Below are 12,375 nucleotides of genomic sequence, written 5' to 3' on the forward strand. Positions count from 1 at the left end.
TAAGTTAGCAACATTATGCTCATGGTCCTTATATCAGCAAAAAACACGTTATATCAGCATGACATTTTTTTCTGGAATGTCGAAATGATTAATATGGCGACAGTCACGCCTGCAGTTGCCGCTCGCGAATTAGTTCACAAAATCACCAACTGCTGCATGATCCTTGTAGATCTATATAACCGTGGATTCCAATCCAAACACCTCGAGAAAATCATGTTTTTTTATTGAAAAAAAGGACATCAAGCAAGATTATAAAGGTATTTCATCAGTGGAACAGTTAACTAAAGTTACAGTTTCTTGTCGGTTGTTAATCTCTTTTATTTCGTTATCAAAACCAGTTCGTTTTTACTTAAAATAATTAAGGGCATGGTCCTGTTGTGAAATAAAACAGCGTGTTGATATTTTGAAAAGTTTTTTTTATTAACACTTACATTTTTACAGCGCTCCTAGCCAACAGAGTAATACTATAAAATGAACCGGTGTAAAGAACAGTCGAACGCAAAACAATGTTAGTCCTACGGTGTACAAACAAACAAACAAACAGCATACAACACAGTATCCCATCGCCGCGGCAACATCACGACCAACTATTGTCAATGAGATGGACGACGCGTCATGACAAGCGCAGAAGGTCACCCTAAACAAACAAACGTCATTTAAATCTATAAACATTTCATATAATTTAGATTTTATTAGTTGCTATAATGTTATATTTTACTTTTGTAACCATTATTATAATGTTATATGTATTTGTTACGAAAAATTGAAAGTCGCCTCGCCGGGCCCTCCTGCGGAGCGGCGCGGGGCGCGGGGCGCGGGGCGCGGGGCGCGGGCGCAGGGGCGCCGGGCGGGAGCGCAACGACTCGCATCACACTATCATAACGGTATAATTTTAAAAATTTCTAATTACGCATCCCTACAATTTGTTTATTATCATTTAATTAAGAAATCAAATCTTACGCGGCTACCGATGAGCAGCCTATTTTATAAGTTTGACAAAATCTAATAATGTGATTATTTTAGAAAAGTAAAAGCGTCACGCGAGCGCGCGAGGGCGCGCGGGCGCAGGTGGAGCCCCGGGGGCTGGCGGAGCCCCGGGTCGGGCGCCGCGGCGTCTCGCGCTTCGCTTTAATCTACGTTTACGATTCAAAATACGGCATCAAAATTTCAACTACCTACCTAACAGTAAGCGGTAGTACACTAAGACTCAGGCACTCCACATCGACCTTTCACACGCCATGCACCCCACCGAATCTTCAACAAAACGATTATCCACTCGAAAAATCCAACTTAATCTAAAGTCCACTTAAATAATAATAATGGCTCTTAATTGTAACATTACAACAAATGCTTTCGTTGTCCGCCGGGCACGGGCGCGGCGCGGCGCGGCCGCTGCGCGCGCGCGAGGCGAACCTCCCTCCCCTAACTGCCTAGACGATATTTTTTATTACTTATTTTATAAGTATGTGAAAAACAATTTAGTTATTAACTCTATCTTATACGATTAGTGAGGGCGAACCGAACGATGGGTACTTGTCGGCCGCTCGCCGCGCCGCGCCGCGCCCGCCGGCGCTCGGAGATTCCTATGCGACTGAGATTACAAACGATCACAATGCTAAAGTAACATGATTCACAACTTCCAAATAATACATGTTCCATTTTTAAATAACATCACAAATATCAAACTCTCCACGGTGCATATATACATATAAGTTCGTGAAAGGCGGCGAGGGCGCGGGTGAGGGCGCGGGCGGGGTGAGGGCGCGGTGAGGGCGCGGCGGGGCGAGGGCGCGGCGGCGGGCGGCGGGGCGGGGCGGGCGGTCGGCGGCGGTACAAGCGGTGAGAAGCGCGCGAATTGCTACGGCCGCGGCCCCGGCGCTCCGTCAGGGTGAGGATGCGGAGGCAGGCGAGGCGCGGCTGCGGGCGGCGCGGGCGAGGCCGCTGCCAGCTTAGTAGTACGTCTCCTGCTCCAGCCAGCCGCCGGGGTTGCGGCGCAGGTAGAAGCGCCGGATCTCGTCGTAGATGAAGATCGACAGCATGAACGGAATGGCGGGCAGCCACCACACGAACCTGACGCAGAAACGGTACACGGGTTAAATATGTGACACTTTAACCCAAAAATATTTCACATTTTGTAAAAAAATAGTCAAAAGATAAAAGGCTGCTATTTCCTGGTGACTCACTTGAGTGGGTACATCCGCAGACCCTTGTCCATGCCGGGTGTGTAGGAGAGGAATGCGGCGAGGGCGGTTTCAAAGATGAGACCGAAGTTGAGGGCCCAGTTGCGCATGCCCTGGTGCACGATGGAGTTGCGGCGGGTCTTGCAGATGATCAGATCGGCCCACTGCACCACTACGATGGACACGAAGAAGGCGGTGTGGCAGGTAAACTCAAGCGCTTTGCGGTCGCGGTAGGTCTGTAATAAAATACAAACATTGAGCCGGAATACATATAAGATTTGTAAATGTCCCAGATTTATTTATTCTAGTCATATATTTAAATAATAAATTATTTCCTGAAGAGAGTGCATTGACGAGTCTTGCATTATTTATGAAGATGTGTGGTCTATGAAGTTTCCGTTAAAGTAATCAATTAACAACCTTTTGACCATGATGTAACTTTTGTAAAAAGATATTTAAAAAATTAAAATGAATAGAAACCGTACCCATTCCTGTCCATAGGAGTCGGTGAGATCGTTGATAGCCTTGGAGTCCCACTGTTTCCTGATGCCGAACAGTTTGAGAGGCAGGAATCCGTTCTCAGCCATGATCACGAAGTATACAAAGAAACCAGCAGCGGCTTGGATCATCCCGATCTGACCGTACGCCATCGAGATCAGCCTGACAACATGCGGACAACGTATCAAACTGTGTACTGTTGAGCTCGGCGTGGCAAGCTTTTTCGATTCTAAGTGTTTGAGTCTATGTTCTATGTTTTTATGTTATCCTAATCTTTAGGTAACGTTTTTTAATTTTTTGCAATTTCTTTATCCGTAATCATTATTTAAATTTTAAATGCAGTTTTCTATAGATTAGGATAAATCAAGCATTGTTTCTTAAAATAATTTGGATATTTTCTTTCATTTTTTTCTTTCTTTCGTTTTATGAGCATCTCTGTAGTCGATACTTTAAGCACAAGTCGTCATTAATGATATTGAATATAGTTACATAAGTACATAGACGAGGTCGTGAGAGCAACACAACCACCACGATCAGATTTTTTAATCTTGATCAATTGATATTTTTAAAAAACAATGCTTTCCATTAAAAAGCTTCTAGATTTCAAATAAGGCAATCTTTTACCTTTATCAGTAACTCAAAGGGGATTTTAATACAAATATTAAGCATTATTTTTGTAAGAATCTTGCTGGAAACAACGTTGGTATCAAAAACATAATTCACAATATTTATTGTAGTCATTATATGATTTTAGCAATCGACACCATCGCTATCTCCTTGTTATTAATAATTATTTACACTTCGACATGCAAATTATATTAATACTGAAAGCGTAAGCAAAGTGAGAAAGCAAAACTTACCAAACAGACATAGAAAGCACCTAAGCGAAAATAAATACCGTGTTGCGTGATAGAGGGCGTTGGAAGCCTGTGACATTTGGACTGCGTGCCGGAATACATAATCAAATATATATATCTTATTATATAGATATGTATATAAATCATCGAAGACTAAGACGCTTCATATCGCCAAGTTCATTCCATAACTATTCAATTAATCTATCAACTACGCTTCTAAACAAACACTTCCACTAGTACGCCTTAATGACGCACGTCTAAGAACAATTCACTAATATTCCTCTAACGTGCATTTTCCGAAATTGCATTTCGTATTTTTTTATTTGCTAATATATCAAATATGGAAGAGTGAAGACTGTGCGATAGATAGATTATAATTCCACTAAGTCTATGGATAGTTTCTATGAAGTTTAAAAGATTTATGTGTTAGACACTAGGTCTAGAGTTAGATAACTAGGTCTCGTGTTACACGGAGGTCTGCAGTGTTCGAGGAATGTTCCCATATTGGCCGAGGAACTAATTGCTTAGTGCTTCTCCTAGGAATTAGTATTTGATAATCACTCTTCCACATCTCATTTTCATTGGTTGAACACAAGTCGCCTATCCGTACAAAATGCATTTTTTTAATTCTCTATTGCCAATTTAATGAGGGCAATTCATTAACTGACCACTGGCAATTTTCTTTTTCATTCCGATCATATTAATTTTGAATACCTGCCAGTATGAGTTGATATGTTTTATGCAACGAATTTTTCATGCTTGGACTTATCTAAATTTAAACCCTGTTAAATCTCCAATAAAAATAGTGAATGAATTTATCCAAAGTGTCTTAATTTTTCACCCAATAGGTTTATGTAACTTTTATTTTCAATGGCCAGTTAATGAAGGAATCCCATTACGACCCGTTCGAAACGTCTTCAAACATAACAATATTATTTGTTGATAAAGTAGTTGAGTTTATCCTTGAATTGTTGTGTGCAGTTTTCGAACGGATCGTTCGAAATTTGAAATGTGGGCTATTGATTGCGTTAACACCCATAATGAGTAACTAGTAAGCTTCGGGCGGCATCTGGCGGACCTTCTGTTGACGAGGTTGTCGCGGTAAGGGTCCCGCGGCTGCCGCTTCATGATATCTGACTCGGGGGCTTCGTACGCCAAAGATATAGCAGGCACCTTCGGTAACACCAAGCAATCAGCACAAGTCACAAAACCGATCGCAAATCCGAACCAACAATTATTATCGTAACCGACGCTTGAGCCGAAAACACAAATACACACCTCTCCGCTACGAACGCTCCAAATCACGTTATCTACGACTAGCAACCCTTATTAAAGTATATTAATAGTAACACTAACTCTTACTTCAAATTAAACATTGTGATCTATAATACAGAAGAATAGGAAAATATTAGCGTGTTGTATCCGAAGGAATGTCATATTTCGTAAAAATAGCATAATACGAGTTCAAGTACTAAGCTAGTAATAAAATTACAAGTAAGCCCTAGTGATAATCGATTAAAAGTAAACGGGTAATATAAAGTGTTGTTGTACCTAAGAATATATAAAATACCATAATAGAGGCTTGTCTGTGATGTGAAACAAGATACGTGGTGTGGATGAGAACCTGACCGGACGAGAAATGAACACGCCTAACAGCGTCCTCGTGTCGTATGATGTGCGTGGAAGTCATGAGGTATAAAATAAGTATAAAAAAGTAGTTAAAGAATATAATAATAAGATAATAAAATATATTTATCAAAGGATGTAGAGATGTGTCCACAGATGCATGCACGAAAGACGAAAGATGGCAGAGAGACAGATACACATCGACCACTTACCTTGAGAAAGACCAACACATACGCACACCAAAGATAATAATAAAAAAGAGACGTTCAGCGATGGAACAATGTGTTTAAAGGCGGGTCGTTCTCGAGCCTGGGGAAACACGTTGTTCCATACCGACAACAATCTACGAAGGTTAAAGGAAACAGAGGGATCGTTAGTACAGAGAGAATACAAGACAACGCAAGGCGGAAGTCGGGGTCGGTGCGATTGTCGCCTTCAGTGCTCCACGGGTACGGGGTACGGGGTGTGGGGTGGCTACAGGCACCGTCGCAGACCGCAGGCAACAACCAAACCTCGGGGACGAAGGCTAACTTACACGTGGTAATAGCAAGCGAGTAGCGGATAGAAATAATAAGTTTTCACGAGTGTGGGGCCACTCGCGATATTTTACCTCTCGTTAACGAGTTTATCAGTGAAAGGGTTACGCGGCTGTCGCTTCATAATGTCAGATTCGGCCTCCTCGTAAGCCAGGGAAATGGCGGGCACCTATACAAACACTAGCTATGAGAGCGGTCGGCGAGAAGCGCAGCGCCAACTCACATGTGTACAACATCGAACACAGCAGATGCCATTGACATTGCAAGCGCATACCGTGCTCACAGCGGAATTCAACTGGAGCTATAGCTTTACTCTGTTTAAAAGTGCAGTCTTGTATATTGTCATTCCATTATACTGCGAAAATTGGAGATTTTTTAACTTCAAAGCGGCCAAATTGCGCCATTGTATAGACTATTACAACGTCATCGTCCGCATTCTATAATTAAGAGTTATAAACAAACGCAAGAGTGACGTATAGGTTTCTATTTCTGTTAATGACGTCATCACTTACGTAAGACTGCACAATTGTATATGCTCTGTATATGCACACGGTATGTGCTTGCAATGAATTCATTAATATCACAAAAATAAAAATCAACACATAAAAATGTAAATGATGAATGATTACTTCCGTTGCAAGTACTGAAATCGTTTTAAAAACTCAAAATATCGAATTAAATCAACGAATTCGTGGACTCTAACAAATTTAGGTCACGTGGAAATTTTGAAAAAAAAAATAAAACAAAACACAAAACGTGCCTGAATGATGATGATGATGATTGTAAATGTTGTTGAATTCGAGTGTATTGTGTGTCCTTACACTAGACAAATTATATGTAACCTTTTTGTATGAACACTAGCGCCTCCTACGAAAGAGGGCTTAAGTAAGCGAAAGCCTGCCCTAACATTTGTCACATGCGTTACCATAATTAATTCTAGTAACACCATGACAATCATCAAACCATTTAGCACTTGCAGCATACTAGTTAGTTGTTAATCAATCGAAACTAAAAACATATTGAACATTTTTTGTCCAATTGTACAATCATAATTTTATAATTAAATTAGTATGTTATGATTGTACAGATATGAAACATTCACTCTTCACAATAACGGTACAACAACGATGTTATCTGCGGGAGCGGTTACTGGGACATCACAACACGCATAGAGACCTCTCGTTCACAAGTTTGTCGCAAAATGGATTCCTAGGAGGTCGTTTCATAATATCCGCCTCCGCCGCTTCGTACGCGAGGGCAATCGCTGGCACCTATGTCAATATTTTAATAAAACAACGCTATTTTACTTCATTTCAACAATAATATAGAATAACAATTATACTATTTAAAATTGTACAACTTAATTTAAAAGAATGCAAACATTTCAAAATACAAGTCGAAGTTGCAGAAGTAAAATGGGTTATCGTGTATTTATTGTTAGCTGAAATACTTAAAGAAAATAACATAGAATTACTTTTAAAATGTAACCTAACCAATTACATAGAAATCTCATAGAATTCTCTATTACATTAACTTGTAAAGTGCACTTAGTTCAATATTTTTGCGCAAAATGGCGTGGGTTTTTTATATATCTGATCAGATTTTAATAAAATTTTCTGTGTTTATTTAAACTTTACGTCATTTGTGTTTCGGTACTAAATTATTTATATTATGTAGAAACATAAAACTTCTGTTTTCAAGAAAACCATAGAAATAAATAATTTTTAATTTATTGTCTATAGATTCATCACCTTATTTTCTCAAGAATTTACTTAAACAATTGAGTTTTATTGCTATTTATCTCCAAGATAAATCTATCAACCGGGTGTCGACAAATAGAATTGTGATCTATTGCAGTTATACAAATATGAACTATAACACGTATAAATTAAGGTGCAACTTACCATGTCAGTTCCAAGATCGATGCAGAGGATGGTAACAGTGCCGAGGGGCAGAGGAATGTCGCAGAGGATGAACGCCAGGAAGGGTGAGATCTCGGGGATGTTGGAGGTGAGGGTGTAGGCGATGGACTTCTTGAGGTTATCGAAGATGAGGCGGCCTTCCTCCACGCCAGTTACAATCGAAGCGAAGTTATCGTCAAGGAGAATCATGTCAGCGGCCTGGGGAAGTGGGTTATAATCAATATCGACAAAAAAAAAAACGATTATTTGTATCGATATCGATTTAAACATCGAATGTCTTTTTTCTATTCTTATCCAATCTATTGGAAGGCATATGTTGAATCGATTCAAATTCTTCCCTTTATTGTCTTAGAGGTACATTATAACGCGAATATGTTAAAAGCTTGCATTTTTCTCACTTAAACCATTTTTTGTCTCTTTCTTACTTTCTTACCTATCGCTTTCTTACTCGTATCTTACTTACTTGTTTGGAGACATCAGATCCGGCGATACCCATGGCAACTCCGATATCAGCTTTCTTCAAGGCAGGAGAGTCATTGACACCGTCGCCGGTGACAGCCACGATAGCACCCAGACGTTGGCATCCTTCCACGATGATCAGCTTCTGTTGCGGGGAGGTCCGCGCGAACACAATCTCCGTGTGGAACCTGACAATAGGCAATATGCATTTAATACTAAAACTTTTATTGTTTACTTTATTACTAGAAAAACTGTATCTGTAAAGTTTTTTTTTTAACATAAGGTGATTTAGTAGCGAAATTTTATCATTAAAAAGTGTCTTTTTCAACTCCCAAGTACGTACATTTTAGCTTAAATTGAAATAAAGAGATATTTTTTGGGATATCAGTAAGAAAAAGCAAAACTTCGATTATCTTATTTTAAAATAAACTGCTATTGACACAATCTTCAATTTATAAAAATAAAGAAGTGTGAAAAATGACTATTTGTCCATTGACATTTATGAAAAAAATATAATAAATTTAATTTAAACATTTTTATTGCTTCAAGGAATAACACCAACGATTTTGTCGACTTTTAATACTAACTTGAGAATCTCATCAAGTTGGTCAGAGTTGAGTTCCCTGAGCTCTGTGCCGTGCACGACGGCGGCCTTGGCCTCGCGCGGGTTCACTTCCGACACGGGGATGTTGAGGCGCGCCGCGATGTCCTCCACCGTCTCGTTGCCCTCCGAGATGATGCCCACAGACTTGGCGATGGCCTTCGCGGTGATGGGGTGGTCACCAGTCACCATGATTACCTGGTATTATCAAATTGTACACAATTACGGCGAATCTAAATTTCAACTTAAAAATTAAAACCAAAAAACTGATATAGCTATGCTTTCTTCCAGACAATGTTCTTCACCTAAACCAAATTTTATTCAAATTCATACATCCGCTGTGGATTTACGTAGTAACTAACATACATCCAAACTTTTAATTTTAATTTATTAAATTAGTAAGTAAGGTAACTGACAAAAGGACTAAAAACCACGTAAAAATTACTAAAAAAGAAGTGATCACTGCCTATACTGCAATTTAGTTTGAAGTTCGATGAAACGATTGTATTGCATATTTGCAAAATGACTCTTGTCACTATTACGTTAGAGTGCACATTACCTTAATACCGGCGGAGCGGCACTTGGCGACGGCGTCGGGCACGGCAGCACGCGGGGGGTCAATCATACTCATGAGGCCGACGAAGCGCAGGTTGTCGAGGGGGAAGTTGGGGTCATCCGTGTTGAACTTGTATCCGATGGGGTACTTGTCGGAGGGCAGCTGCAGGTCGCAGAAGCCCAGCACGCGCTCACCAAGACCGCCCAGCTCCAGGTACGCATTATTGAAAGCCTCCTTCATTTCCTCATCCAGAACCTGATGACAAAAACAAATATTAAATCGATATACTGGTGTAAAATTCGTAGAAGGCATCTTTTTTTGTATTTCATCCTTATAAGGAAAGAATAATACAAGGGAAATATGTTAAAAAAATCACCTTTTCCTTGCCACCGATAAAGATAGTGCTGCAGCGTTCCAGAATCCTTTCGGGTGCGCCCTTCATCACCAGCAGATGACGAGGATCGCTGGGATCATCGCTCTCATGGATAGACACCTGGTACTTGTTGGTCGAGTTGAAGGGAATCTCGCAGACTTTCTTGTTACGTTTCCTGATAGACATGACGTCACCGAGGGCCAGTTCCATGCACTTGAGCAGAGCAGCTTCCGAAGCATCACCAGCGACTTCCTTCTTGAGGATGGGGACTCCGTCCTGACCACCTTTGAACTCGGCGCGGTTGCACAGGGTTGCGATCTTAGCGAGGGCCTTGAATCCAGGGCTAGTGCGGTCTATGAGAAAAAAGATTTAATTTAATTTAATACTAGAACAATTTACTTAACTTCTACAAAATAGCCATTTCAGATAGCTCTTTCTTTCAAGTCTTCTGTCTCTCTGTCTTTTCCACGCCCCTAAAGAAACGAGAGGTTATTAAAATAAACCTTGTGATGTTTCTCACCATATTGTACTCCAGATTGATCCTCAGTGGTGTCAGCTTCGATGATCTGGTTGTCAAACCACATGTGGGCGACGGTCATCCTGTTCTGCGTGAGGGTGCCGGTCTTGTCGGAGCAGATGGTAGACGTGGAGCCGAGGGTCTCGACGGCCTCCAAGTTCTTGACCAGGCAGTTCTTGGACGCCATCCTCTTGGCAGTGAGGGTCAGGCAGACAGTTACCGTGGCCAGTAGACCTTCAGGTACGTTGGCTACGATAATACCTGTATAGATTGGGAGAAGTTAATAATGTTCTATGGATATGTACACGTTAAGATTCGTCTAAAATTTTCACTGAATGTGTCATTTGTGTGTGTGTGTTTTTATATTATTTCTTACCGATAAGGAAGATAACAGCATCAAGCCAGTGGTAGCCGAGGATAAAGGCAATGATGAAGAAAGTGACGCCGAGGAAGACGGCGACGCCGGTGATCAGGTGGATGAAGTGGTGGATCTCCTTGGCGATGGGCGTCTCTCCCGTGTCCAGACCGGAAGCCAGACCAGCGATACGTCCCATTACCTTTAGTAAAACGATTTAATATTAGTACCTACCTGGTATAATTAGTTACTTTCAATAATAAGCAGATCGTTATTACTACATCGATAACAGAAAAAAAGTTATGAAATTAACATAACAATACCATTTAATAAATGGAATAATGTTTATCAATTAGTGTAAAAGGTCGTTGATTCAAAACAAATATCAAACATACCGTGTTATCTCCGCAGCAAATGACGATGCCTTTAGCGGTGCCCTCTACAGCGTTGGTGGAGAAGAAAGCCAGGTTCTTGGTCTCAAGTGGGTTCTCGTTGGTGAACTCGGGGCCGCGGGACTGGGGCTCCGACTCGCCGGTCAAACTGGAATTGTCTACTTTGAAGCCGCGGGCCTCGATGATACGGATATCAGCGGGAATTCGATCGCCGAATTTAACCTGCAATTACATCACTGTTTAATATCAACTTAAAATTTTTCTGGTGTAATTCATTTAATTTGCTTTGCAATGTAAAAAATAAAACAAAGTACTGAGTCTCACTTCAACAATATCACCAAGCACCAGGTCCTCAGCGCGGAGCGTCAGTTTTTCACCTTCACGGATGACTGTGGCGAACTGTGGCACCATGTTCTTGAAGGATTCCATGATCTTAGAGGACTTGCTTTCCTGGTAGTACGAGAATATGCCGGTAACGATGACGACAGCCGCCAACACGATGCCAAGGTACAAGTTGTCGTCCGCGGGTTCTTCAACGGTACTCGCCTACAAGAAATAATAAATTAATATACTGAATTACATTAAAAATTATTAAACAGCATTATATAATTCAATGAGATTTTGTTAAAGGTTCAAATATGATGAAGATTATTGAAGACACAATAGAAAAGTGTTAGTAAGTAGTAATAAAATGGAAATATAATGTAAAATGTCAAGTGATAAGGAATACTGACCTGAATTCCGTATGCAATAAAGCATAGAATAGCACCGATCCACAGTAGTAACGCAAAGCCGCCGAATAGATTTTTACAAAATTTCACCCACTCGGGCGTCTGTTTAGGTGGAGTGAGTGCATTTGGACCGTCCCTTTCCAGGTTCTCTTTCGCTTTCGCATGGCTGAGACCCTACAATTAAAAAAAAAGTATTAAGCTTAGTATAAAAATAATTTAAGTCTTCAAGTTCCAAAGTTTTCAAGTCTTCAAAACATTTAAGCAGGAAAAAATACAATTTGTACAAGTAAAGCTAACTTACATTTTCAGGGTGTGTTTGAAATCTTTGGTAAAGTTCCTCGGGTGTTACTTTGTGATAGTCGATGTCTAATTCCTGTTTTAGGTCATCTAAATCTCCTGGTTTCCGTTTTTTCGCGGGGGGTTTCCGGCGTGTCTGCCAACATACATGGACAATCACAGATTAACAAAAGATACAGACAGAATATAAACAAAATCTTTTAATATACAGCACAAAGTTTAAAAAAAATGATTGAAAATGATCAAGGCATTGAATAAGGCATGCAATGACACGAAACGAATGAGACGATCATATAATGCTATCTCTACTCATACATAAACGTAAAAAATACAATCTTCCATTTTGAACTCTGGAATCGAAGATGTTGTCACTATTTTCCTGAAGAACACAAACTCACCTCTGAGGCGGGCATCTTGCTGAAGCTCCGGCGAGCGACTGATGCCGATGCAACCGAAAGCTTCTTTAGCTAGACTT

At 40.5% G+C, this 12,375-nt stretch overlaps 1 protein-coding gene across 5 annotated transcripts in view; it reads right to left on the minus strand.

Annotated features, from left to right (window-relative positions):
- Nucleotides 1-399: 399 nt before the first annotated feature.
- The window catches only part of LOC106103840 (sodium/potassium-transporting ATPase subunit alpha), a 50,174-nt gene continuing 38,198 nt past the window's right edge, over nt 400-12,375 (minus strand). For 2 of the 5 annotated variants that reach the window (XM_013283744.1, XM_013283747.1), the window contains 15 exons: nt 11,905-12,036; nt 11,607-11,777; nt 11,197-11,418; nt 10,876-11,094; nt 10,502-10,682; nt 10,129-10,386; nt 9,612-9,961; nt 9,239-9,490; nt 8,666-8,877; nt 8,083-8,266; nt 7,602-7,817; nt 4,614-4,708; nt 2,666-2,840; nt 2,184-2,416; nt 1,950-2,070 (listed from right to left, as the gene is read on the minus strand). In XM_013283744.1, the coding sequence (XP_013139198.1) occupies nt 1,950-2,070; nt 2,184-2,416; nt 2,666-2,840; nt 4,614-4,708; nt 7,602-7,817; nt 8,083-8,266; nt 8,666-8,877; nt 9,239-9,490; nt 9,612-9,961; nt 10,129-10,386; nt 10,502-10,682; nt 10,876-11,094; nt 11,197-11,418; nt 11,607-11,777; nt 11,905-12,036 (3,021 nt within the window). Of the gene's footprint in view, nt 2,071-2,183; nt 2,417-2,665; nt 2,841-4,613; nt 4,709-5,771; nt 5,867-7,601; nt 7,818-8,082; nt 8,267-8,665; nt 8,878-9,238; nt 9,491-9,611; nt 9,962-10,128; nt 10,387-10,501; nt 10,683-10,875; nt 11,095-11,196; nt 11,419-11,606; nt 11,778-11,904; nt 12,037-12,375 lie in introns of all 5 variants that reach the window. The other 3 variants (XM_013283746.1, XM_013283745.1, XM_013283743.1) reach the window with 2 other exon arrangements.

Source organism: Papilio polytes, unplaced genomic scaffold (genome assembly GCF_000836215.1).
Source record: "Papilio polytes unplaced genomic scaffold, Ppol_1.0 DF823700.1, whole genome shotgun sequence".
In the NCBI taxonomy this organism is placed as follows: domain Eukaryota; kingdom Metazoa; phylum Arthropoda; class Insecta; order Lepidoptera; family Papilionidae; genus Papilio; species Papilio polytes.